The sequence below is a fragment of the Rhinichthys klamathensis genome, unplaced genomic scaffold (assembly GCF_029890125.1).
Source record: "Rhinichthys klamathensis goyatoka isolate OS25496 unplaced genomic scaffold, OSU_Roscu_1.1 h1tg000636l_1, whole genome shotgun sequence".
In the NCBI taxonomy this organism is placed as follows: domain Eukaryota; kingdom Metazoa; phylum Chordata; class Actinopteri; order Cypriniformes; family Leuciscidae; genus Rhinichthys; species Rhinichthys klamathensis.
In genome coordinates this window covers 20,875-47,081 of record NW_026607082.1, presented here as the reverse complement: position 1 = coordinate 47,081, position 26,207 = coordinate 20,875, and the positions used below count along the sequence as shown (strand labels likewise).

At 37.6% G+C, this 26,207-nt stretch overlaps 1 protein-coding gene across 1 annotated transcript in view; it reads left to right on the top strand.

Moving 5' to 3' along the window:
* The window catches only part of si:dkey-28b4.8 (sarcoplasmic/endoplasmic reticulum calcium ATPase 2), a 46,021-nt gene that overhangs the window by 9,827 nt on the left and 9,987 nt on the right, over positions 1-26,207 (top strand). Inside the window, exons 7-20 of the mRNA XM_056241293.1 lie at positions 2,037-2,203; positions 3,354-3,509; positions 5,554-5,695; positions 9,552-9,718; positions 9,916-10,004; positions 10,199-10,301; positions 10,397-10,528; positions 15,032-15,157; positions 15,858-16,079; positions 17,148-17,259; positions 18,804-19,045; positions 19,136-19,356; positions 21,931-22,133; positions 24,425-24,510. Coding sequence (XP_056097268.1) covers positions 2,037-2,203; positions 3,354-3,509; positions 5,554-5,695; positions 9,552-9,718; positions 9,916-10,004; positions 10,199-10,301; positions 10,397-10,528; positions 15,032-15,157; positions 15,858-16,079; positions 17,148-17,259; positions 18,804-19,045; positions 19,136-19,356; positions 21,931-22,133; positions 24,425-24,510 — 2,168 coding nt within the window. The remainder of the gene's footprint in view (positions 1-2,036; positions 2,204-3,353; positions 3,510-5,553; positions 5,696-9,551; positions 9,719-9,915; positions 10,005-10,198; positions 10,302-10,396; positions 10,529-15,031; positions 15,158-15,857; positions 16,080-17,147; positions 17,260-18,803; positions 19,046-19,135; positions 19,357-21,930; positions 22,134-24,424; positions 24,511-26,207) is intronic.

The following is a 26,207-nucleotide window of genomic DNA, read 5'->3' as shown; positions in this document are numbered from 1 at the left end:
AGCTATTTTCACTGTAAAGTTACCGATTTTCTTTTGCCTTGTAAATTAACGGGAAGAGTTTTGAGGTAGATAAACGACGTTCTCTTCTGCCTTTTGATGTCAGTAGGACAGGCTCCTCCATTTCATCGTACTCCATCTTAAAAATGTAAAAAATCTGAATCCAAAAACAAAACAATCTCCTCAGCCGTCTCAAAAAATCCGTCTCCTCAGCGCACCGCTCTATTGAAACAGCCTGTACTGATTCGCGCGGCTCGCGCCTTCTGATTGGTTCTCGGGATGTAGTGGCTTTTGCTGCCAAAGGGAAGTGGCGTCTAGAGGCTTTTGCCGACAAACTGATATTTCTGAATGGGCTGAGGCTGAGATTTCGAGGATTTGAAGCAAATATATTTGAAGAGTTCAGATGCAAAACCCTCTAAATCCGTCAGACTTATTTTCTTTAAATGAGCATTTTTTATCAGGCTCCTATGTTCATGTCCAGTAGTTTCATTTTAAAGGTACTGATATGGTTATTAGTCATTGAATAAAATAACTTTTTTTCAAAAATGTCACTTGAGTCAATTCAGTGATTTTTAACAAATTAGATTTTCTTTTGCGTCAAAAACAGCTAAATCCACTTGTGCTTTTTTCGCAAAAACCTCTAAATCCACCTCTTTAGGACAAGACATAGTAAATAGCTGAAAAATCAATAAAAATGTAACTAGAAACACTGAAAAAGATTAGAGCACATTCATTTCAAAACTAAACAGTAGACACACCTCTTTACAGGGGGGCTGAATGAGATCTGCGATTATTTGCAAATCCCACCCCATTTCTCTGCAGTCACCTTTCTGCCCTGTCTGAATAAAGACAAAAGCCCCCCCGATTCACACAGTACAACCACATTGGCAAAAAGAATTGGCGATTAAAATAGTTTAATAGTTTTAGTTTGTATAATCAAGTAGAACAGAGCAACATTCTTAAACATCAATATCTGTGCATTTTGTATAAGAAGCTTTTAAGACTTAAATAATGTAAGTAATATTATAATGTGTATATCTCAAGTATAATAAATCAAATTCCTTCAAAGTTACAGCACTGCACCAAGAACTGTTATGAGTGCATGCTACACTTGTGACCAAGCTATTTTTTTACTGTAAAGTTACCGATTTTCTTTTGCCTTGTAAATTAACGGGAAGAGTTTTGAGGTAGATAAACGACGTTCTCTTCTGCCTTTTGATGTCAGTAGGACAGGCTCCTCAATTTCATCGTACTCCATCTTAAAAATGTAAAAAATCTGAATCCAAAAACAAAACTATCTCCTCAGCCGTCTCAAAAAATCCGTCTCCTCAGCGCACCGCTCTATTGAAACAGCCTGTACTGATTCGCGCGGCTCGCGCCTTCTGATTGGTTCTCGGGATGTAGTGGCTTTTGCTGCCAAAGGGAAGTGGCGTCTAGAGGCTTTTGCAGACAAACTGATTTTTCTGAATGGGCTGAGGCTGAGATTTCGAGGATTTGAAGCAAATATATTTGTTGAACGTGTACTGTGTTCAGATAGCTTTCACTCAATGTCATTATCTCATTTTTGACGGAGGTGGCGTTTAGAGGCTTTTGCATCTGAACTCTTCACATATAATTCACACAACACTCCCCATTAAATAATAGATAAATATTCCAAATATATTTTTGATGCTGTTTAAAAAAAAAATGCTGTTACCTTATATTTCTTACCTTACTAAGTATTATTGCAACATTTTCCAATATGTGACACCAAAAAAAAAGCAGGAAAAAGGGAAATATATTATAATATACCAAGGAAAGAGGATTAAAGATGAAAAAGCGATATCTTAAGGTCTGTCTGTTGCTAAATATAACTAAATATGTTTTAATTCATCAACATTTTCTAAGCATTAGTGTTGATTTCTCATTGGTTGCGTTTATGTAAAATATGCACATCTTTAATGCTTGTTACATCTTAAATTGTTCTTATTCGCATTACATCCTTGACAAAAATGACATGATTACCTCTTTTTTCCTTTTTTGCCCTTCCTTTTCTCCAGTTGGTGATAAAGTCCCAGCAGATATCCGACTGACCTCCATACGCTCTACTACTCTGAGAGTGGACCAGTCCATCCTGACAGGGGAGTCTGTATCCGTAATAAAACACACAGACCCAGTGCCTGACCCCCGTGCCGTCAACCAGGATAAGAAAAACATGCTCTTTTCTGTAAGATTTTCTGGAGTGATAATGTTTGTCATCTGTCAACCTGTGGTTGTTCTTTATGAATTTCAGGTTTTGTTTTTGTCACTTGACATGATTAGGCATTAGATAAAACGCCGCAAGATGTGAAAGTGTATTGTTGTTTGTGTAGTGGATTATGTCCGGCAGTGGCGAGCCTGTGTGTTGAATAAAACATCACTCGTATATTGTTTGCTCCCACATGGCTATGGACTGAGTCATCACATCACACAGGCTTTGAGCTCTTAGATGGATAATGACCAGAGAGTACCAGCCTCAAAGACTCCACCCCCACACACGCACACACACACGCTAAAGCCTCCATTACTTTTTCTCCTGCTGAGAAAGCAAAGTCTAATGCAGGGGTTCTCAACTCTGGCCCTCGAGGCCACTTTCCTGCAGAGTTAAGTCTTCAGGATTACTAGAAACCTACAGACAGGTGAGTTTGATAAAGGTTGGAGCTAGACACTGCAGGAAACTGACCTCAAGGGCCAGAGTTGAGAACCCCTGGTCTAATGGATGTCTGGCCATGTAAGGGCAGGAATATAAACCGTGACCTGGAGCCTCTATCAAGTAAAGCAATAAATGAAATGGCTTTAAATATCACAAAATGACCTTTTTGCCTCAGCTGCCATTGGTGGGTGTGTTAAAAAAGTACCAGCCATACATTTTTCTTGCCCACTATGAAACTTTGTTTTGTTTATTTGAAATATACAGATTTGTTCCTACTACAACGAACAATAATTAGTTTTGCCATTGTATCATTCATATATGGCATGAAAAACGCCATCTGCTACACAAATTGCCTGCAATATGTTGCCAATATATTGCCAGTTATGACATTATATTTCCAACTGAAGTAAAAGTTGAGGTAAAAAGAGAATTCTCTTTAGTAGACCATTTGTACTGGTCTGATTTACATTAAACTATCATCTATAAATTGCAATTGAAATCATGTATAATGTCGCGATTCCTTTCTAGCTGGCCAATAACTGTTTTATTCATTTGCCAAAGGCAATTTGGCACTTGAGTGTTTATTTTGGGACCTGGTTAAAATACTAAGTTTGTTATAACTATTGTAGGTGATCTTATATTCCATACTGGAAATAATGTAAATATAATCATTGTGTTTATGTAGGGGACGAATATTGCGGCAGGGCGAGCGATTGGTGTGGTGGTGGCGACAGGTGTACACACAGAGATTGGGAAGATCAGAGATGAGATGGCAGCCACCGATCCAGAGAGAACCCCTCTGCAGCAGAAACTAGACCAGTTTGGAGAGCAACTCTCTAAGGTAGGGCACTCTTTCTTTTTTTCTTTTTTTCTCTCTTTTTTATTTGAACTTCAATCCATTTGTTTGGTGAGTAACTATATGCCTTGTCTGTTTTCTGTGCACATTATGGACATTTCTTGTGTGCATACATATACGTACAATACCCTAGTACATTTGCAAAATGTGCAGTATACAGCTGAGCAATGTGCTTGACATGATTCTCCATTTCGAATCTGATAGGATTTTAAACGTATTTTTTCTTGATTTATTATTGAATTTAACTGCCAAGTTACATCTTAACACAACATGTGATTACAAGTACAAAATGATTATATTTATTTTTGAAATATGCCACATAGTAACGTCAATAATTTAGCATACATTTATTCTTGCATGTTGCGTATGACTTTTTAAAAATAGTTTGGCAGTATTTCAAGTATTTGACATGGATTTTTTATTTTTATTTTAATGTTACTTGAGAATCCCCTATAATGTTAATAGTTTTTTGCAAAAAAACAACAAAAAAAATATATATATATATGGGGATTTTCAACCTTCATTCTGACCCTCTGTCTGAAATGATCCGTTTTTAAGGGGCGGCAGTAAACATCCACTGTTATGATTGGTCATTGCATAGGAAACCGTAAAAATACCAACTCGTTATTGCATTGGATTTACAGACGCATTTATAGCATTATGAAAATGTTTACTTGCGGTTTGCCATGTTGCTGCTGTCAGATCCCAAAAAGCTGACTGCTTCATCTGTCAGCAAAATTTTCTTTGCGAACTCTCCATAGCACTGTGCCCCGTTTACAAAACAATCTGCAGTCAAATGCTCCGAACAAACATATAATCCTCCGACGTGATCCATGATACCATTAAAAATAAACCATCCTCTTGTTCTTGATGCTGGCAATTTTCTGAAGTCTCTAGAGTTATGAGCAAATGAGCTGTTTAAACAGGACGCATCAAAGCGAACGTTCCTTTACGCTTCCATTTACTCTTCCATTTGTCCTGTTGTCGGCAGACTCAAGCACGTGGAGTATGACAAAAAGTGAGCAAGCATCTGTATACTGTATCTAGTGTCAGTGATTATAATGGTTTCTATTTGCTTTTCACGCGACGCTCACATTGTAAAACTGTTTGTCGATGTCTTGCTCTGGAGACAGTCATACGAAAATGTATTTGCCCGTGTGACGTCACAATATCCAAACGAGCTGTTTTTGAAACTTGATTAAATAAATGCTTTGTTTACAATGAGGAGGACGTTTTAAACTATGAAATGTTTCGATGGTACAAAGACCTCAAAAGATTAAGGTAAATTTGATTTCTCATCATGTCATCATGACCCCTTTAATATATACTGTGCAGCATGTAGAAATACCTTGTTCCTTTCCACTGTCTTTCTACTGAGCTATAAATGCAAACCCTTCCAACCGATTAAAAATACCACATTAAAAAATATTTCCTGTTATCCTTTAATTTAAAGTTTAAAATTTGTCTTTTGCCATTTTTATACCTCATTATTGTACCTTATTATTGTACTATTTCAGTCCTTTTTGCACATTTTTACTATTCATTAAATTCATTAAATTCACCTTTTCCATTTATACACAATGTAATTTGCACTGTCATTGTCATCTGCCGTTTATACCACATATCACTGTACATTGCACCCTCTCTATTTTTATTCCTAGTAATTTGCATTGAACTGATCTCTTGCTATCTATACCTCACACCATTTGAACTTACACCATTATTTGAATAATATATAACTGCACTTTACTGGCTGTGTACTTGTACTTTGCCCAATGTCAATCAGAATTAGTGTAATCTAATCTAATGTCTAGTATTCCACTACAAAAATCCTCTGTGATAAATAAATGAACATTAAAATACATTTACAGGTGAATTAAAGCAGGTTAATTTGTGTTTTTTACAGCAGCATTTCATTGACAGACCCTCTCATCCGCTACGTAACAGTCAGCATTCACTCTCTAACAGAACTTGTCAGCATTATCAAGTTTCATTATCATTCTTTCTCTCTGTCTCTCTCTGTCTGAAGGTGATCACAGTGATCTGTGTGGCGGTGTGGGGCATTAACATCGGTCACTTCAGTGACCCAGTGCATGGAGGCAGCTGGCTGCGTGGAGCTGTGTACTACTTTAAGATCGCCGTGGCTCTGGCTGTAGCCGCCATCCCTGAGGGTCTGCAAATCTTAACCTTTTTCTTTCTCTCTACTGTAGCCAAATTATTTAAATCTTCTTTGCTCAGGAACGCTTGTCATCAAGCTATATGTTGAGGTCCAGAAGTCTGAGAGCACATTGAAAATCTGGGATTCAAAATTTAAACATAGAAATGAACAATTTTTTAGGATAAAAAAAAAAAAATCAATTTAAAGTTGTCAAAATTAATAAAAACAAATCAGCATTTTTTGTTGGTTATTAAAGAGGACCTATTATGCTTTTTTACACAGTCTTGATTTTGTTTTTGGGGTCTACTAGAATAGGTTTTCATGCTTGAATGTTCAAAAAGCACCTTATTTTTCACATATTTGCAGCACCTCTCTTCCCAATCTGTCAGTAATGCCCTGGGCTAAGTTGATCATAAAGACCATTGATGTCAATGGTTCTTAGGCTTACTATGCTTTTGAAAAACAGACCCCTGTTTAGTTCCTGTCTTTGTGAAGCCCTTCCTTCCAAAGATCTTCAACTGTGCTCTGATTGGTCGGCTGGACCAGTGTGTTGTTATTGGTCAACTGTTTTGAGCATGTTTTGGAAATGTCACGCCCTTTACATTAAAGCTGCAGTAGGGAGTTTTGAGAAAACGTTGACTTAGCCTAAAAATTTGAACAAGCACAACTTACAGGTCCCACCCCCTTGCTCTCTGCTGCGCTACAGCCCTCCCTCCACAGCTCGTCCTCCACAGCGGAGCCTGTCGTGAACGCGCAGGCTAGTAAACAGGGCCACCGATAACAGCGGATAAAAAGTTATATGGCACATTCACTAATAGGCACTAAACGTCAATAATATGCTTTACATTGACTATGGCCTGCCCATACTTTGACTACAAACTTGGTCCTCAAATCATTATGTATTTTGCAATAGCCTACATGTAACTATATAACGTTGCACTCTTTCTATAAGTTATAAATAGCTAGTAAGATAACGTTAATATAACGGTAACTAACGTTACAGTATGTAAGTAATTATTCAAGCGATATATAATGCTAGATACGGTGTGCTAGTACATTATTTCAGCAACATGACAAGCCAGTGAATTAGCAGGTTTCAATTGTTGCTTAGCAGAGTGCGTGACATTTTATCTACATGTTATGCGGCTAGAGTTTTGACACCGAGTCAATGGGCTCTGTGTAATTCTTTCTTTTTTGCTTGTTTATCGTCATCAGTCTTTTTCCTTTTACCTCTTTGTTTTATGAGCAGGTGTCACTCGAGAATTGGCAGTTTAGGTTGTTTCTCCGTCATAATCACAGCTGCAGCACGCCGGCAATCTTGAGTTTGAACGACGGCTCGCGCTGTGCAAGAGAGGGGTGTGATCAGCGCGTACATGAGCGTGATTAACAGTGCTAAGACATTCCTCCTGGCTCTGATTGGTTGTTTCTGACCGGGAGCGTGTAGTTCTTGCAAATGGCAATAGGACCACTGGGAGGAGCCAGAGGAGCTTGATTTTTACACAGATTATCTGTCTCATATTCTACTGTCAGGACATAACTGTTAGCAAATACATTTTTTCAAAAGTTACCTACAGCAGCTTTAACCGCAAATTTCAACACACTACTAATACAACTCAACCCGGCCTAGCCCCCTACTTTTTTGTGTATACCTAGGGTGGGAATTTATTTAATTGAGGAACATTGTGATGTGTACGTTCTCGAAGAAGAAAATCAAGACTACAATCGAGGCGTTTCACAGAGTGCAGAATTATGGAGCCAGATCAGCCTCAAAAATTATACATGTACAAAATAAAATTCATAAATGCGCAGCACAATTCACATTTACAAAATCTGATTCGTAAATTCAAAACACAATTCATAAATACACAAGTAAAAGCATAAATATTTCCCCAAATGCTCACACAAATCCATCTTACCTAAATGAATTAAAAAAGTTTACACAAATATGTATATATCAAGCTCCTGAATTAATTTACATCACACATTTATGAATGATGTTACATGTAGCCTATTAATGGATTGTTGAATCTCCATTTGCAAATCATCACACGTGCGTGGACTGCTTTGAATTTGTGTGTGTTTTTGAGACCTTCCTGACAGGTTAAGATTCATAAATATCTTTTTTTGGAGGATGTTCTGTTTAGCCAATTTATGAATCTTAACCTGTCAGGAAGGTCTCAAAAATACCACACACAAATTCAAAGCAGTCCAAATGTGTGGTGATTTGTAAATGCAGATTCAACGATCCATAAATACATGTAACATCATTCATAAATGTGTGATGAAAATGAATTCAAGAACTTTGTGTAAACCTTTTAAATTTATTTAGGTAAGATGCTTTTGTGTGTGCATTTGGGGAAATATTTATGCTTTTACTTGTGTATTTATGAATTGTGTTTTGAATTTACGTATCGGATTTTGTAATTGTGAATTGTGCTGCGCATTTATGAATTTTGTTTTGTAAATGTATTATTTTTGAGGCTGATCTGGCTCCATACAGAATCAGTGCTTATTCATATAGAGAATAACTCCCTTTAAATACAGTATTTTTTGTCATTAAGCTTTTTAATTTTGAACTTATATTAACCACAAACAGGCACAACATATTCCAAAATGAACCGTAATAATAAAAATAAATAATAATGACAATGAAATGAAACTAAACAACCAAAATGACAGCATTGTAACGTGTGTGCTTTGTTTTGTCGTCTTCTTGTCCTTTGACCTAGTTTCTAGTTTGTTCCTTTGTTAGCATTAACAGTCCACCTGTTTTAATTATCTCATTAGTCCCTCGCTGCACAAGTGCTGAAAAGTGAAGCCAAAGCGTCTCAATAGCCCCCCGGTGGCTGGTCCCAGTATAGGTCATAAAGCCGCCTCCCCATGAAGTCTAATGGACGAGATGGGAACTAAACAATCAAATTACACTTCAAATACATTTTTTTTCAAAGATGTTTTCTGTCATTTTAGGTAGTTTTTATCTCGCGGATTTAAGTTTAAGTGTTTTTTAATCTTAGTTCGTTATTTAATACTATAAAAAACGGGAATGTGACGTCATGATTGACAGCTGTGATTGACAGCTTCTCTAAACAAAGTAGTCACCAAGGCACCAACGGACTTTTTTATTTTATTTTCGGGAGGAGATTGGAGCTTCAACTTTAGTTTCTACATGTTTATAACTGTTTATTTCACACTGACACAATGAGTTGCTCTGCAGTAAACTTTGTAGTAACCGTTTCTGCGGGAGTGAGGGCGGGACCTTTATATCGCGGCTTTACTTCACACTCACTACTACTGCGCAGAATCAGGTCCCAAATCTGCGCAAGATGTCAGCGCCATATTAGGACTTTGGCAGCTTCAGTTTTCACCAATGGAAGAGAGTGAAGGGGCTTCGTCCATCTTTTTTTACAGTCCAGTTTTTACTTTATGTTTAGTACACATAGTCCTTGGAGTTCCTTTGTCCGTTATCATCAATGTAAATGGTGTTTTCTCCTGAGTATATCCTGGTGTTTTCTCCTGAGTATATCCTGTGAGTTTGTTTATTAAAAGTAATCCTACATGTTCCTTGTCTTCATGAGCTTTACCACGTTACGTGACAAGCATAACAGACCATCTACTTGTTTTCCAAATAATCCAGAAAACTACCCCATCTCTGATTTAAGGCATAGGTGAACTCTAGAAGTTTTGCCAGCATAAAAAATACAGCATTTAAATCTTAATAAAACTGATTGTTTCATGAAAAATTAAGAGAAGATTTATAGAAATATTGTTTAATATCTCTATGTATAATCGTAAATTTGACCCCCTCTATGATCCACTCCTCTCTCATTTCTCGTAACTTACTCGCTGATGTCTTTTGTTCTTTCTCAAAGGTCTTCCTGCCGTCATCACCACGTGCCTGGCACTTGGCACGCGCCGCATGGCCCGCAAAAATGCTATAGTCCGTTCCCTCCCATCTGTAGAGACACTTGGCTGCACCTCTGTGATCTGCTCTGACAAAACGGGCACTCTTACCACCAACCAGATGTCTGTCTGCAGGGTGAGAGAGACTTGCATCCACTGTGATTCTAACAAATGCATTGTGGGATTTTTTTTTAATGTTAGCTAGGAGATTATTACCATGGAATGATGTTTTAAAATCACTGATCAAACTTACTAATCGTGTGTGTGTGTGTGTCTCGTGTGTGTGTGTGTGTGTGCATGCATGGCTGTGCATGTGTGTTTGTCTTTGTGCAGATGTCTATTGTGGACATGGTCGCAGGTGAGAGGTGTTTACTGAACGAGTTTACAATAACTGGATCTACTTACGCCCCTGAAGGAGAAGTGTGAGTTTATTTCACATCTAACTACACTCACGTACACACACACACTTCTCACAGGAATCTCTTCTGAACTAACCTGTGGTTTGCTTATGATGTCTTTCACAAGACTCGCATCTCTTTCTCTCACTTTACCCATTATTTTCTTTTATGTTCTCCTTAATTCCTGCATTCCTTCTACCCTCTTCTCTCTGTTTCAGGTATAAGGACGGTGTACCGATACGCTGTAGTCAGTATGAAGGGCTCGTGGAAATGGCCTCTATCTGTGCCCTGTGTAACGACTCTTCGCTGGATTACAATGAGGTACATATGCACATGTACGTACTCTTTCTATGTTATCATGCAGCTGTAGAGACTTCATTTTCTCTGCATTTCCTCTATCTCTCTGAAAAACACAGAGTAAAGGGGTGTTTGAGAAAGTGGGAGAAGCAACTGAGACGGCACTCTGTTGTCTGGTGGAGAAGATGAACGTGTTCGACACAGACCTGAAGGGCCTCACACCTGCTGAAAGAGCCACTGCCTGCTGTTCAGTGAGTGCTCATATAGTAATATGTTGGCCCGGAGAGAATCTGCAGTCAGTAACAGCAATATGATATGATATTGTACATTACATGTAAAACTATTTTAAACAGCATTTTTCTTATTCTATAATTATGTATATCATTTAATATTATTTATCAAAGTATTATATATGTAAATGTGTGTGTGTGTATGTATATATATATATATATATATATATATATATATATATATATATATATACAGGGTGCGATTTGCCGGGGGGGATGCGTGGGATTTCCCCCTTTCTGGTCAAAGTATCCCTGCCTCTGCTTAATTATTTTTATCCCCGGTGGGGATAAATTTATCCCCCCCTCAAAGTGATCAGTGCTACTACAATAGTGGCGAGACGGATCACAAAACTTATCACGGGTCCGTGGTTTGATTAAAGTCAATTTTATTTTAAAAATGCGCTCCTTCGGCTGGCTCTGGTGGTATAGCGGCCGCAGCCTCTCTGTAATCACCTCTCTGCAGACTTGCTCAATATCCCGCCCACGGCGCTATCTGATTGGTTACTCCTTACGAGTAATAGCCTATCAACACTTGCGAGAATGGGCAGTAGCTGTGTGTCGGAGGCGTTTAGCGCGGCGCGGTAGACGCGAACTGACACAGATAATACATCTGTCTTTTCTATCATTTCACTGTAGCTCAGCATCGCGATGTAACGTTAACGTTGTTACTTTAACAGCTGTACAACTTTTCTACTGTGATGGTTTAACTTTGCAATCAATCCATGGTTCAGCAGACTGATAGAAGTAGCCTAGCCTAAACTAAGTAAAGCGCTGTAATGTGAACTGTCAGTGCGATAGAACAATAAAATCCGAAATGGACCACCCACTGGAAAGCTGCAGATTTTCCCACAGGAAAGCAGAAAAAGACTGCTTTCCTAGTATGATGAGGCCTACACTATAGTCTATTTATGTTTAAGTTGACACTACGTTGTGCCATTTAATTTTGCCATTCATAAATAAGTCTTTTGACATGTCAAGCCGAGTGGCACTATCCATGGTACTGGGAGGGGGATTTAATTCTTAGGCTACGTGTTTTTCGTTGTGCGTGATCACAGTTCATATATAAGCTATTAGAGTAAAACATATTGCGTTAGGCTACTTCATGAGTTAATAAGAAAAAAGATTTTACAATTCCTGCAAATGCAGTGATGAAGTTCATGTTCTCATGATTTATTTTTATGAATAAAACTTTTTTAAAACATCCCCCCCTCTGTTTTTTTTCACAAATCGCACCCTGTATATATATATATATTGTATATTTGTATATATACACGTGTATGTGTGTGTGTGTATATACAGTATATATATATTAGGGCTGTCAAAATAACGCGTTCATTTCGATTAATTTGTCTGAGAAGAAATAACGCGTTAAAAAAAATAACGCAGATTAATCCATTGATCCGTTTTGACCTTTGCGGAGCCGTTCTAGCCGTAGCTACCATTCGTGTAAAAAGAATGAGGGAGACAAGAACGCGCTGCTTGGATCATTGTTTGGAACATTTACTTATAACAAACGGAGTTCGTCAACTCTAAAGTACCACATCAATGCAAAGCATCCAGGAGTGTGTGCGTGAGTCGGTGAGTGTGTCTGAGAGAAAGCGCGCTTGTGTGTGTGTGTGTGTGTGTGTTGTAACTTTTCACGGGCTCTCACGTCACACAACCATTTTCTCACGCACAGAAATATCGCGCACCAAAGAGAGGACACAGAAACAGACAAGACAGAGCACGTTACCTATGATATTTAAAAAATCTCAGCTCTAAGATTCTGTCAATTTTATTACGAAAATCAAACAATAAATACCGTTTTGGCGCTTGTAAATGTGACATGAGTCATGACAGATCCCATAGCGGCACGTGAACCGATCATCTCTAGCTAATAGTAAATAAACACGAATGACCAATGTTGAAAGATAAAGTAGGGCAGCCTAAAACTTACCGAAATGTATATTCCTCGACCAATCAGTGTTTTTCAACCGCGAAAAGAGGTCAATAAAACAGCTGGAGAACAATTATGTCACATAACATTTAGCCTAAGTTACCTAAGGAAAGCCATTTCATGACCATATAGCACGTTAGTTGGCTATAAAAAAAGAGCTATAGAGAGTATTTTTCTAAATTTATGTAGCCTACTACTATATTACATATGTATTATATTTTTACTTATATCAAAGTTGTTATTTGTAATAAACACGCATTATATTTAATTTGAGCTATTTTTAACCTTAAATACTTCCAGCTGATATGGCTCTCTGTATTTTTACAGCATTGGGTGAGATTTTTTTTTTCTTGAGAAAAATGAATGCCTATCTTGTGTACCTATTTATCCAAATGAGTCAATATTGCATCAAATCACCAGAATTAAATTATATTGAAATCGTGAAATTTGTGTCAAGCAATAATAATAAAAACGTAGCTTACCAGAAATTGTACCATGTAAACATTGTAAGATTGTGTATGCGATTAATTTAGATTAATTAATTACAGAGTATGTAATTAATTAGATTAAAAATTTTAATCGATTGACAGCCCTAATATATATATATATACAGGGCTTGACATTAACACCCGCCAACCCGCCAAATGCGGGTGCATTTCACCCGTGGCGGGTAACACAGTCACTCTCACTAGCCACTTTGGCGTGTTGAAGATTTGTAGTCTTGTCAAAGGACATCTGACATAACAAACGAATTGCAATTTGACACTATGCCACTACCACTCCCATGAGTACCACCTGCACATAGTTTAGTGTTTGCTCATTGGTCCATTCGTGAATCCTCTTGAACGACAACACTGCAAACAAGAAGACACGCGGAGATTAAACTCGCGGACTGTGCGACGAACTGGGCTGTTTTAGTCTGCCCTTAATTATCAACTTAATGTGATGATATAGCGATCTTTTTTTAATAGCAGGAGAATCCAGACCACCGGCGTGTCTCACGCTCTCCTGCAGTGCCGCTGCGCGAGGGTGCGCGCGCCAAACGAACGATCATCACACGCGACTGGTCGCATACACACACACATCAACACAGCGTTCAGTCAGTTCGTGAGTGTGCATGGCCGGTATTAAAGCAAAAATCATCTTCATGATTAAGGGCCACGGTGTAGGCCTAACTACTAGCAGGGCTGCCCTTATGTCACGTCATATCACAACTATCTTTCCAGAGTTAATTCTATGTTTTAATAAAATTAATCATGCCATGAAAGAAAGCAGGAGATGCGCTTGTGGGAATAATCTGGAAAATAAAGACCTGTAGGCCTATACTTGTTTCAGGTGGACATATCTCCAGTTACTCAGAGCTTCATGATGATAATTATTAAGTCAGAGCTCTGAGGAAAAGCTGATGCAAAACAAACAATCCAAAGTCCTATATAGTCCTATATAGCCTATATAAAGTTGTAATCCTGGTGCCTTAATTGTGGATTTTTTCTTTAAAATTATTATTTATTCTTTGCTCGTTGTTTCTAATGCAGATAATTGTTCTACTCTGTATTGCAGTATTTACTGCTGTAAAACAAAAAACAAACAAACAATGCAGCACTTTTATTATATACAATAAGAAGCTATTTTATGTGTGTATCTTAGACAACATGTTATCAAAAAAGGAGCTTAACAACCTTATCAGAGCTAATGATAATATTAGTTCATTTTAGCACGTTTTCAGCCCCATTGTCAATTTTAATCATATAAAACGTACAACAACAAAACTGGCTAGTAAAAATGCTGCGTGGCTAGTCATTTTGGAAAACCACTAGCCACATTGGCTAGTGAGCAAAAAAGTTAATGTCAAGCGCTGTATATATATATATATATATATATATATATATATATTATATATATACTGTATACGCATACACAAATTCATTAGCCTGGTTAAAACCAGACCATTCTCAGTTGTAACTGAGTTATGGTCTGGCAAAGCGTCATAGACAAATCATTTCCAGAGGGGCGTCACCAACGGACGTCGCGGATAGACCTAAAACCAATCAGAGTGATGAAGGAGATGACGTATGCAGAGCGGCGGAGAAACATCTCTGAGTGTTGCTCTTTGCTCGGTTTTTAACAAAAAGGAAACGTTCAAATCGCTTAAAACAGACGCGATAGCTGATTCGAACGAGTGATGTTCGACAGCGGCATCCATCTTTGCAATGTAGGCTACAAAATCTGCTTCAAAATCCCAGCGCTGTCGTCATCGTGTAAAGCCCGCCCCAACGTTTCTGATTGGTGCCTCGATTTCGGCGGATTGGAAATGTGCTTGAATGAGCTCTTTGCCAGACTAACTATCAGAGCAAATCTAAATTTGCCGGAAGTTGTCTGGGTTTTCCCAGGCTACAAATTCATACATACATGGCTTAAAATGGCTTATTTGGTGGCTTTTGGCTTGTAGGATGTTATTGTTATCTACTGCTTGTGAAAATTACTGTCACTAAAGGTAGCGAGTCTATTTCTCTCTCTCTCTCTCTTAGGTCATAAAGCAGTTAATGAGGAAAGAGCTGACTCTGGAGTTTTCTCGAGACAGGAAGTCCATGTCTGTTTTCTGCTCTCCAAACAAACTCACTCGCTCTGCTTCAGGTGCCAAGATGTTTGTCAAGGTCTGGCTTTCATCCTTCCTTAAAGCTTTTTCTTTTTCCATTTTTGTTGGGAGAGTCACTGAAATGTTTTGTTCAATATACAGTACAACCATAATAATCTTATAACAAAATAGACTAATAAAAAAAAAGTTATTTTAAAAAAGAACAGATGTTTAAAAAAAGATGATGTGACAAGTTGGTATTTAACAGCCAACATTTAAAATGTCTTTGTGTCTTTTAAAATGACACGTTGGCACAAAATTAGGGATGGGAATCTTTAGGAATGTAAAGATTGTAATTTATATATTTATAAATCCCAAATAAAAGTTTGTGTTTACATAATATATGTGTGTGTACTGTGCATAATTATTTTGTATTAACACAAACATATGTACACACACATATATTATGTAAACACAAACTTTTATTTTGGATGCGATTAATCGTTGCCCAGCACTAATATATATATCAATGATATATAATCAATTATTTACCTCTCTATATATAATTATTATTATAAATGTTGAAAACAGTTGTGCCATTTAATATTTTTGTGGAACCCATGATATATGTTTTTTCAGGATTCTTTGTTGAAAAGAACATATTCCCTTCCCGTATTCAGTTCTGAATATTAACTGCCCCTCGATTCTTGAAGTTTATCCCCACTCTCCAAGCATCTACAAATTTACATGCATTTTATCTCTTGGTCCTGACCTCACAGGGGGCACCAGAGAGTGTACTGGAGCGTTGCCGCTGGATACGGGTTGGAGGTGGTGCACGGGTGCCACTGACCTCTGACCTCAGAGAGCAGCTCTTAAGCACAGTAAGAGAGTGGGGCTCGGGACGTGATACACTACGCTGCCTCGCCATGGCAACCAGGGATTCACCCCCTGACCCTCGAACCCTGAACTTGGAGAACTCTGCTGGCTTCATAGACTATGAGGTGAGCAAAGTTTGTGGAGAACTGATTTAAAATCATGGGAATAAGTTTGTGAATTCCTAAATGAGGGCCTATTATGCAAAATTCCTGTGTGTACACAGCTACCCTATTGTGGAAAAAATCCATTCACTCCATTTGTTAGTGTCCCCATAAGTGTCTCAAAATGAGCCGTTCAGGAATGTACCAGTTTAACAGATTTAGTGCTACACTTATTGTCTCTTATTTGTTCCCCTCTAAATAATGGGTTTTTTTTTTTTTCACTAAATGTTCAGGTTTTATACAATTATTGTGCACTCGTGATTTTTCTACAATTATTGTGCACTCGTGATTTTTCTAGAGTAACTTTTACTGCTGAATTATCTACTTATCTAGTTTATAATAGCATTTTTGTCAGATTATGATCATATATTTTTCTGATATGTTGTTTTTCTTTATAATGAAGTTGTCTGTATTTAGTAGATTGTGTTTAACACACAAAAGAGTCATTATCAGTTCAACACACAGAGTTATAGAAATTCTACTTGATTTAAAAAATAAACTGTGCTGATATCGGATCTGTGATAAACTGTGCTAATACTCCGATTTTTTGGTATCGGATCTGTTCTGAAAAAATGCTATCAGTGCATCCCTATAGAAAACCATATATCAGAAGTGTAGACTGATAAACGCATGTAGATAATAAAACTCCATGATGATGAAGAACTGCCATGTCACGTGAGCATGACCGCGATAGAGATGATAATCAAAACCAAACAGATGTTTTAGTTTTTGGCAGAGTATCCGATGCACGAGCTGTCAAACGGGGTGGGGAGCAGCAACTCATTTGCATTTAAAGATACATGGATGAAAACAGAATGTTTTTCCTTCCATTGAAAAATATGCATTTACAACATGGTATAATAAATTATCTGTGGGGTATTTTGAGCTGAAGCTTTACAGACACATTCTGGGGACACTTGAGACTTATTTTACATCTTGTAAAAAGGGGTATAATAGGTTCCCTTTAAATAAAAGCTTTTAAAATGCAGATTTTGCTGCTATAACTAACACTTTTCTTTGTGCATCTCTCAGTCGGACTTGACATTCGTGGGGTGTGTGGGAATGTTAGATCCACCAAGGAAGGAAGTGCTGAGTGCAGTGCGTATGTGCAGACAGGCTGGCATACGGGTCATTATGATCACAGGTGGGTTAAACACATATGCTGAGGTGATTTTAAAGGGATAGTTCACCCAAAAATGAAAATTCTGTCATTATTTACTCGCCCTCATGTTGTTTCAAACTTTTTCCAACTTTGATTAATCTTCCGAAACACAAATTAAGGTATTTTTATTAGAAACCTAAAGGATTTCTGTCCCTCCATTGAAGGTCCAGGTAACCAAAACTCCAAGAAGATCCAAAAAGGTCATAAAAGGCGTTGTAAAATGAATCCATATGAATCAAGCAATTTAATCCAAGTCTTGTGAAGAGATACGATCACTTTATATGATGAACAGATATAAATTAGGCTTTTATTCAAACACATACACCAATGGAGCACATCACATGATCACATCACATGTCACATCATGCGTGCATCTCGCGCTAGAACCAACCTCATTGGTTCTCATACATGAAGCACGCATGTTTGAGCTGTTTATTGTATGTGCTAGTGTTGTCAAAATATTCGGTACTTCGGTACCAAGTCGGTACTAACAAATTTTAAACGTGACGGTACCAAGTACCGGTGGTACCGAGTACCCGGTCAAACCCGGTTCTGGATGCGCATGCAGTTGACACGCGGTTTCATTTAACGTTACCTCACACACACACACACACACACTGAAGCACGAGTGATGCTCGCGCTGTTTTCAGTCTCTGCTGCCTCACGATATGGCGACATGATTCATGATCACCATATCAATTCATGACCGAGAGTCACTTCATGAGCATTTTACCGTTTCATTTGAGAAAAACTATGGTCATATCATACACGCACAGAAACTCAAAGGTCTTCACGGCAACCCGTCAAAATAAAAGTTTGGTTTAACATAAAGAAATTGACAGAAATAATTATATTAGGCTACTGTACAATAGATTTAACTACGTCTCCATTAATTAAAAATACTACTACTAATAATAATAATGTGTGCATAGAAAGTTGCTTATTTTTCACTTGATTTTTTTATAAGCAATATTTCTCAATATCATCAATATTTTCGTTTAAACAGCATGTAGCCTTCAATGCTTTCATAAATGTACCGTCATAAATAATAAAGTCATTGAATTGAATTGAATTTCTTTTTTTTCAAATAATTAAATAAATTGGAAAAATGGTTCAAACTGATTTTGCTGTGGTACCAAAATTGGTACCGATAACCGTAAAATTTTAATGGTATCGGTACCGACTACTGGAATTTTGGTACCGTGACATCCCTAGTATGTGCTCTATATATATGCGTCAATCATTATTTAGATGTAAATAAAAGCCTAAATTAAATCTGTTTTAATTAAGATCTAAATTATCTGCTATCTAAAGTGATAAGTGTCTCTTCAAAGGACTTGGATTAAGCTGCTTGATTCATATGTAATCGTTTCATATGAATGTCTCAAAGCGCAAGCTCAGTGACAAATATAAGGCCAAATACAAGACTGTCTATTATCTAACTGTACCCAGCCCCAGTAAGAATGAACAAATATGCATATAAAGAAAGTCAATTTGAGGTCTTCTTCCTGTGTTGATTTGTGTAGGCGACAATAAGGCCACTGCCCTGTCTATTTGTCGTCGAGTGGGCATCATCACTGAGCAGGAGGAAGAGGAGGCTGAAAGTGGTCCGTATGGCAGCGGCCTCACAGGACGTGAGTTTGATGAGCTGCCTACCCACCTGCAGCGAGAGGCCTGCCGCACTGCCCGCTGTTTCGCCCGCGTCGAGCCAACGCACAAGAGCCGCATTGTAGAATATTTGCAAAGCCTAAGCGATATCACAGCTATGGTACGTTTTTCTAGCTACCTACGTTTGTTTCAGTGCAAAAGTGCAAAAAACTCAAATGAATGAACCCTCACACTTGATTTTTCTGACCAGACTGGTGATGGTGTAAATGATGCCCCTGCTTTGAAGAAGGCTGAGATTGGCATTGCTATGGGCTCAGGCACGGCCGTGGCTAAATCTGCTTCAGAGATGATCTTGGCCGACGATAACTTTTCAACCATTGTGGCCGCAGTGGAGGAGGGTCGAGCCATTTACAACAACATGAAGCAGTTCATCCGTTACCTTATTTCTTCTAACATTGGAGAGGTAGTCTGGTAAGTACAGACACAAATACAGACTCCTATATTACTCTTAATGCCCTGATATACTCACAGCTGAGTTCTTTTTCCTTCTTCGCTTAGTGGTAAAAAGAAGTTTGAAATGCCTTTCCAACGTTATGATGTTAGCAAACATCCTGGGGCCGCCCATGCTCCTGAGAGTGACGTTTAGAGGAAATATGTAAATATGTGCTGGGTGCTTTCCTCTCAATAACAAAATAAAACAGCAGTAAAGAAAGCATTTGATCATAGTGATGTGGATATGTTTGCGCAAGCTCTATAATTCGGCACTTCAATCAAGTCACATTGATTTTTTATAGCACTCTATACAACAACATGCTTTAAAGCAAGCAGCTATACAGTATTAAACATGAAAAAAACAGTGTCAATGTCTCTTTCAATTTGAATTACAACTTCATTTTCCACTATAAAGTGGAGTTTTTACTCGTGGACGTCTGACCTCGAAGGACTGAATAAGATAAATAAACCGGAGAAGATTTAAACATCAAAGAAGGCAGAGCTTTAGAGCCACACCTACCTATTACATAATCGCCAAGGACCAATGGTGGTTTGAAGGAGTTTTATCACCCGGAGTGAATTATTCCGGAAAGTTTGCTTTTGCAAGCTGTTTCAAAATCCTGAAATGAACTCCAAACGAACTTCACATGACCAACTTGAATCCGTTGCGAAATCTGCGTGGGGAAATATTTCGTTAAATTCTTAACCCTTTAGGCGCCAGAGGTTTTTTCCTAAAACGTTCGATTTTGACTTCGATTTTAATTTCAAAAGACTATATCTTAAAAGTGATAAAAGATAGAGACTTTCTGTAAATTAGAGAAATGTTAAGGATGACCCAAAGTTTATGTAGGGATTATATTTTCCCATCTAATTAGCATATTATGATGTCATATGGTGGTGGCAATCTTGGATTATAGAATTTTCATGAAAAGTCACATGTTTAAATGATAAAATGCAGCACTTCTTTCCCCCTAAAATGTCCATCACCTTCTGTATGCTATATTGCACAATACTGAATGCTCAGGTATATAGTAAGTAGTAAACAAACTGTGTAAATCATTACTAATAAATGGTAGAAACAAACCGAATGCATGTAGTGGTTGGCCTTTTGCTGTAGAGATTTTCCATTTACTAAATACAGTAGGCACTCTAATTCCATGTATGGGGCACATATATATTATTCATATGACATACAAACACAAGTAGACAAGACCTGTTTAGTTCAAACGCTCACTCGCACAGATCATGAGTGACATGATACGAGCAGCGCGGCCAGATCTGCCTCGCGCGCGCGCCGAGTGTGCGGAGCTCGGACTACTGTCATTGTCATTGCGACTCCTCACCCTGCCTCCACGTTGCCTCCTAACTGTCCTATGAATACTTCAACCTCGTCTAACATACCCAGTGGTATTAGACAAAGTCTCCACCACAATACTGTCGCCGTGATTGCGGAGAGGATCTGATAACATGGCTCACTCTCACACTAGCTCCGCTTTTGATCGCACTGATTCAATGCGCTCTAACTCGAACATTTTGTATAAAAACATGACGTTTTTTTGATTCGGGGATGAAGTATGACATGTCTGCCATCCAGTGGAGGGGAGGTTGAACGAAATTTGACACCCAATTTGACAAAATCGGCCGTTTTATTCAGTCCCGCATCTTGTCGAGTAAACTCGACCGTGGCGCCTAGAGGGTTAATTGTGCAGATTCCTATTGAAATGACTTGATTTCGCACACAAAACTTGTCGAACAACTGAAAATGTGACCAGTGGCGTCCCTGTCTGTACGCAGAGTATGCACACTGCATACCCTGACATCATGAGCATTTCAATATGAATTAAATTGCCATGTTAGTTCTTTCCGCAATTCAAAGAGAAAGTAATAATGTTTGTGGCAGTCTCTCTCATGTAACGATTCAATCAGTCTACCATTGTAGTCTGTCTGTCCGTGATAAAAAGCAGTGTGCGCTGCTCTGTTTAGTAGATTAGCGTTTAGGCTGGGTGTTCACACCGAAACAACTGCCATGACCCGAATGAACATGGAGCGCTTTTTTGCTTTTAAATTTGCGAGATGCAGTGCAGCAAAATGTCTCAAGTTCGTGTTTTTAAAAGTTGAACTTCTTGGCACGCTATTTTAAAAACTCATTGAAAAAGCAGTGAAATGCGCCACGACGTCCGTCTAGTGCATGTTAAATAGAAAACAATTTAAAAGCAGCACTGGAATGCAACAACACATTTTATGATTAAAGTTATTAATATAGCCTGCTGTTCCGGACGGTAGGTGGGATTGTCAGTTCGCAGGTTTCATCAAACCGTCGTTGATTCACCGAGTTGATAAAGTAATAATACTGTTCAGTGTAATTGAGAAGTTATGTCTAACATTTATACTTAATAACTTTGCACAGTTTACAGTGTGAAAGAGTTTTAATTAAGATGGTTAAATGTAAACAAACCTTGACTACTGTAAAGGTTTTTTTTCTTCTACTGCGTACCATGAAAATGAATCCTGTGACCACACCTTAAACATTGTATCTTTCTCTCTGTCTCTCAGTATTTTCCTCACAGCTGCTTTGGGAATGCCTGAGGCTTTGATCCCAGTCCAGTTGCTGTGGGTCAATCTGGTGACGGATGGCTTCCCAGCTACTGCTCTTGGCTTCAACCCCCCTGACCTGGATATCATGTCACGTCCCCCACGCTCCCCTAAAGAACCACTCATTTCTGGTTGGCTCTTCTGCAGATACCTCATCATTGGCTGTGAGTCATTTACACAAATGTCACTTCTTGTCATTAGTGTATATAAAATAATGCTATTAAAATGAAGGATTGATCCGGTCTTTTGATTTTCCTCGTGTATATCATACAGCTTTGTGTGATGTGTGCAGCCTGAGCCATCTGGTCCATTCCAATCCAGACATAAGCGATATGACACCTATATTTTGTGTCATCTTTCACAGTTTTTTTTTTGTTTAAAACTCTGTCCCTCTTTAGTGTACTAGACAGCAGGTTAAGAATTAGCAAGAAGACCAACTGGACAACCCATAAAAAGTCAAAATGCTGATTGCACAAGCTTATTATTCAATTTGATTCAGTACCATTCCGATTTCAATACGATATTGATTCATATATATATATATATATATATATATTAGGGCTGTTGGAACGAATTCCGAAATTCGAATATAATTCGAATATTAAAAAAATCAATACTATTCGAATGCTGAAGTTACTATTCGAATATTGTTTTTTTATGTATATATATTTTTAAAAAATGTATACCGTAAAACTTCAAATAATAGCCGAGTCCCAAATAGACGCCTGTCTCTTTTACACGCCTGGTGTGGCTGCAGGTTTGGGTAAATAAAGGCCGGTCTCAAATAGAGGCCGGTCTGTTTTTTAGTTTCGGGTTAGTATTTAATCTTCTAAAACCCGTCAGATCGTCTGCTTTTTTGGCGGCCGCCAACGCAAATGTTTGTTCCGCCAAAGCCTATTTTGATCGGTGAGTGATGTAGAATAGAATGACTGCTGCGCCTGACAGGACGCATAACGAGCAGAGAGAGAGAGAGAGAGAGAGCGCCCCGGCCGCGCGCGCGCACTCTCACGTCTTCAAACAACACGAGCGCTGTCTTGGTCTCTCTCCCTCGCGCATATTAATCAAAACCAATTGATACGATAGTAAAAGGTCGGAAGTTTCACGTGGAGCATTTGGATATTTTTAGAGATTAGAGACTCTAAGCCTACACTCAATGAACAACATCTCAACACTAAATTATAAAGGCCTGTCTCAATTAGACGCCTGTCTCAAATACTACAAGCCGGTGCAGTGCGACGATTTGGGAAAATAAAAGCCCGGGCTACTATTTGAAGTTTTACGGTATGCAATCTTGCCTTTCTCGCCACCTTGGCTTACACACATGTGAAAATGAAATGCTTTTGTTTCGTCTGATGAACAATAAAGTTTTTGAATAGTAACACAATTGTGCACGTTATCCACGTTGAAATGGTAAATGTTTAACAACGTAAAAAAGCGCCCGTGAAGAGCAAATATCTCGGTGAAAACTCAACGGATTTGGCGAGCACCGAACTCGTTGGAACCGTCTAATCGAACTGAAAAGAACGATATAAGTTTCAGAATTTTTGGTGGTGTTTTAGCGGAGATATTAGCCAAAAACCATCGGTAGCGCTTCAACCATATTCAGCACAAATAAAATGTTTATTGTAATGTTAGATGTCCCTCTAGTGGACAGAACGTGTAACAACAACCACATGCTAAGCCTGAGTAATGTCGTAAATATTAATAATAGGAATTTGAGCATTTAATATTCGAATATTATTCGAAAATTAAATGAAATAAGGAATGGAATTCGAATAGTATTATAGAGGAAGATTGACAGCCCTAATATATATAAGTCCAAATTCAATTGCTATTCATTTCTAGATAATCAACATTCAAATAAAAAACAAGTTTTATATAAACATTTAAATTTCATACAAGTCAGTTTTTATATAAACTTTTGAATGATTTATTAATCTTCTCCAATTTGTTCTTGAAATATAAACATTAAATGGTAACCGTCAGAACTTGTTTTCATAACAGATGAGGCAACTACAGCAATCTGTCACGCCACATTAAAGAGCGTCAAAACAATATTTATTGTTGGAATTTCATGATAAAGCAGAATATGAAAGCAGAGACATATTGGATGGGAGGTGCGCTGCAAGTAATAGTGAAGTTTTGTTCACACATCAACAGAAAACAACATAGACCAAAAGATTGATCTTGGAATTTAAGAATCAATGTCTCTTCGTCAATATGGAGATCGATTTAAAATCGTTTAATCAATATTGTCAACCTAGCTCTAGTAAACATTACTCGAGAGTCGAGAGAACTGTCAAGAGGCTAAATTACAACAATCTATGTATGAACTTTCACACACTCTCTTTTGGAAGGTAACCATGAATGAAAGTTTAAGAACCAATGAATTGACTGAAAATGTTAATTGGTTAAGTTGCATTTCAATCCCTTTATCTCTCTCTCTGTTTTGCAGGTTATGTAGGGGCAGCAACAGTTGGAGCTGCTGCCTGGTGGTTCATGGCAGCTCATGATGGACCAAAGCTCAACTACTACCAACTGGTAATAAAAAATTAAATCCCCAAAACAAAATCACACACTGCAGTTTCTCTGAGTAACTCTTTGAAAAGGACTTCTGTAAACTTGATGTAAACTCATCCTCTCTTCGACTCATTTTGACACGAAATTCGTTTTCTTTTCTTTTTTAAAAATTGTTCATCGGAGTGGTCCAAGACCTTTTTTTTATGAAAAGTTTAAAGTTTATGTGGTTGTAATTAGGGGTGTGCGTTATCACGATTTTTGATCGTGGACGATTAAACATTTCATTCCCGGGCTGATGCGCTGTTCTAACGTGTGCTTTTCTGAGCGCATATACCCGAAGCGCACAGGCACTAAAAGCCTGTCAAACAGTGCCTGCCTGGTTACTGGACTGAGTTATCGTTCCAGTCTTATTGCGCTAATATTGTCAAATACACAAAAGGTTTACATAAACACAGTTGGTTATGTCTAAAGTGAAAGCAAACATTTGAGAGAAAATCGGGTGCGTGTCATTTACATGTATTTTAGAATAGATGCATGCTCTTCTTAAAGTAACAGTAGCCTAATAGTAAACATGCTTCTGTTATCCTTAAAGGGATAGTTCGCCCACAAATGAAAATTTGTCATTATTTACTCACTCTAATGTTGTTCCAAACCTGTATTCATTTATTTCTTGTGCTGAACACAAAATAAGTTATTTTGAAGAATGTGGGTAACCAAACAGTTGCTGGTCCCCACTGACTTCCACAGTAGAAAAAAATATACAATGGAAATCACTTTTATTTTCTACAGAAGAAAGAAAGTTATTCGGGTTTAAAACAACTTGAGAGTAAATGATGACAATTTTCATTTTGGGGGAAACTATCCCTTTTAATGTTAATAAAACAACAAAACACCAAGAGAAAATCACTCACTGCTCTTGACTGAGAACTTTAATAGTAGCTTTAAAAAGAATCAATGTATAATTTATACAGTGAAGTCTTTGTAGCGTTTTATTTTTATATTTGTTCATTTAATTTCTTTCTTGAATGCTACTGTTAAATACACAATATACAACTGAAATAAACAGTGCTTTATTTTTTTCAGCTACAGTATAAGTTGTGTATATGTAATGTATATCTTTGTTCTCATTTTTTAATAACAAAGAAAATAATAACAAAGATTTTTATCTTCGCCACTTTGGCCTAAATGTCTGCCATTCTTTTTTTTTAATATTTTGTTTCCTTGTAAGGCTGGTTTTAAAATATAGACATTAGTTTGGCTGTAATGCTCAGTCACTTGAAAAATAGTAAAACCAACATGAAAACAAATCGTAATAAAATAGTGAATCGTGATTTTCCTGAAAAAAAATGGTGATATGATATTTTTGCCATATCGCCCACCCCTAGTTGTAATAAAAAAAAGTAACAAATCCTTTCCATGCGATCAATTTGACCCCCATAGGAATGAATGGAAAATGGGGATATATATATATATATTTTTATAAATTAAATTATATTTTTTTATATAAATTATAAATTAAATTTTCTTTTTTATATATATTTAAAATATTTAAAATTCTGGCACAATCCAGAACAAACACACACACATGAAGGCATGAGTCTATAGAACATCCCCAATGCAGAACACAATCACATGCTTACAAATTCCCATTAAAATAAATGGTGAAATTATAACAGCATTTTTGGAGCTGTAACAGAATTTTTTTATTCTGAATTAAA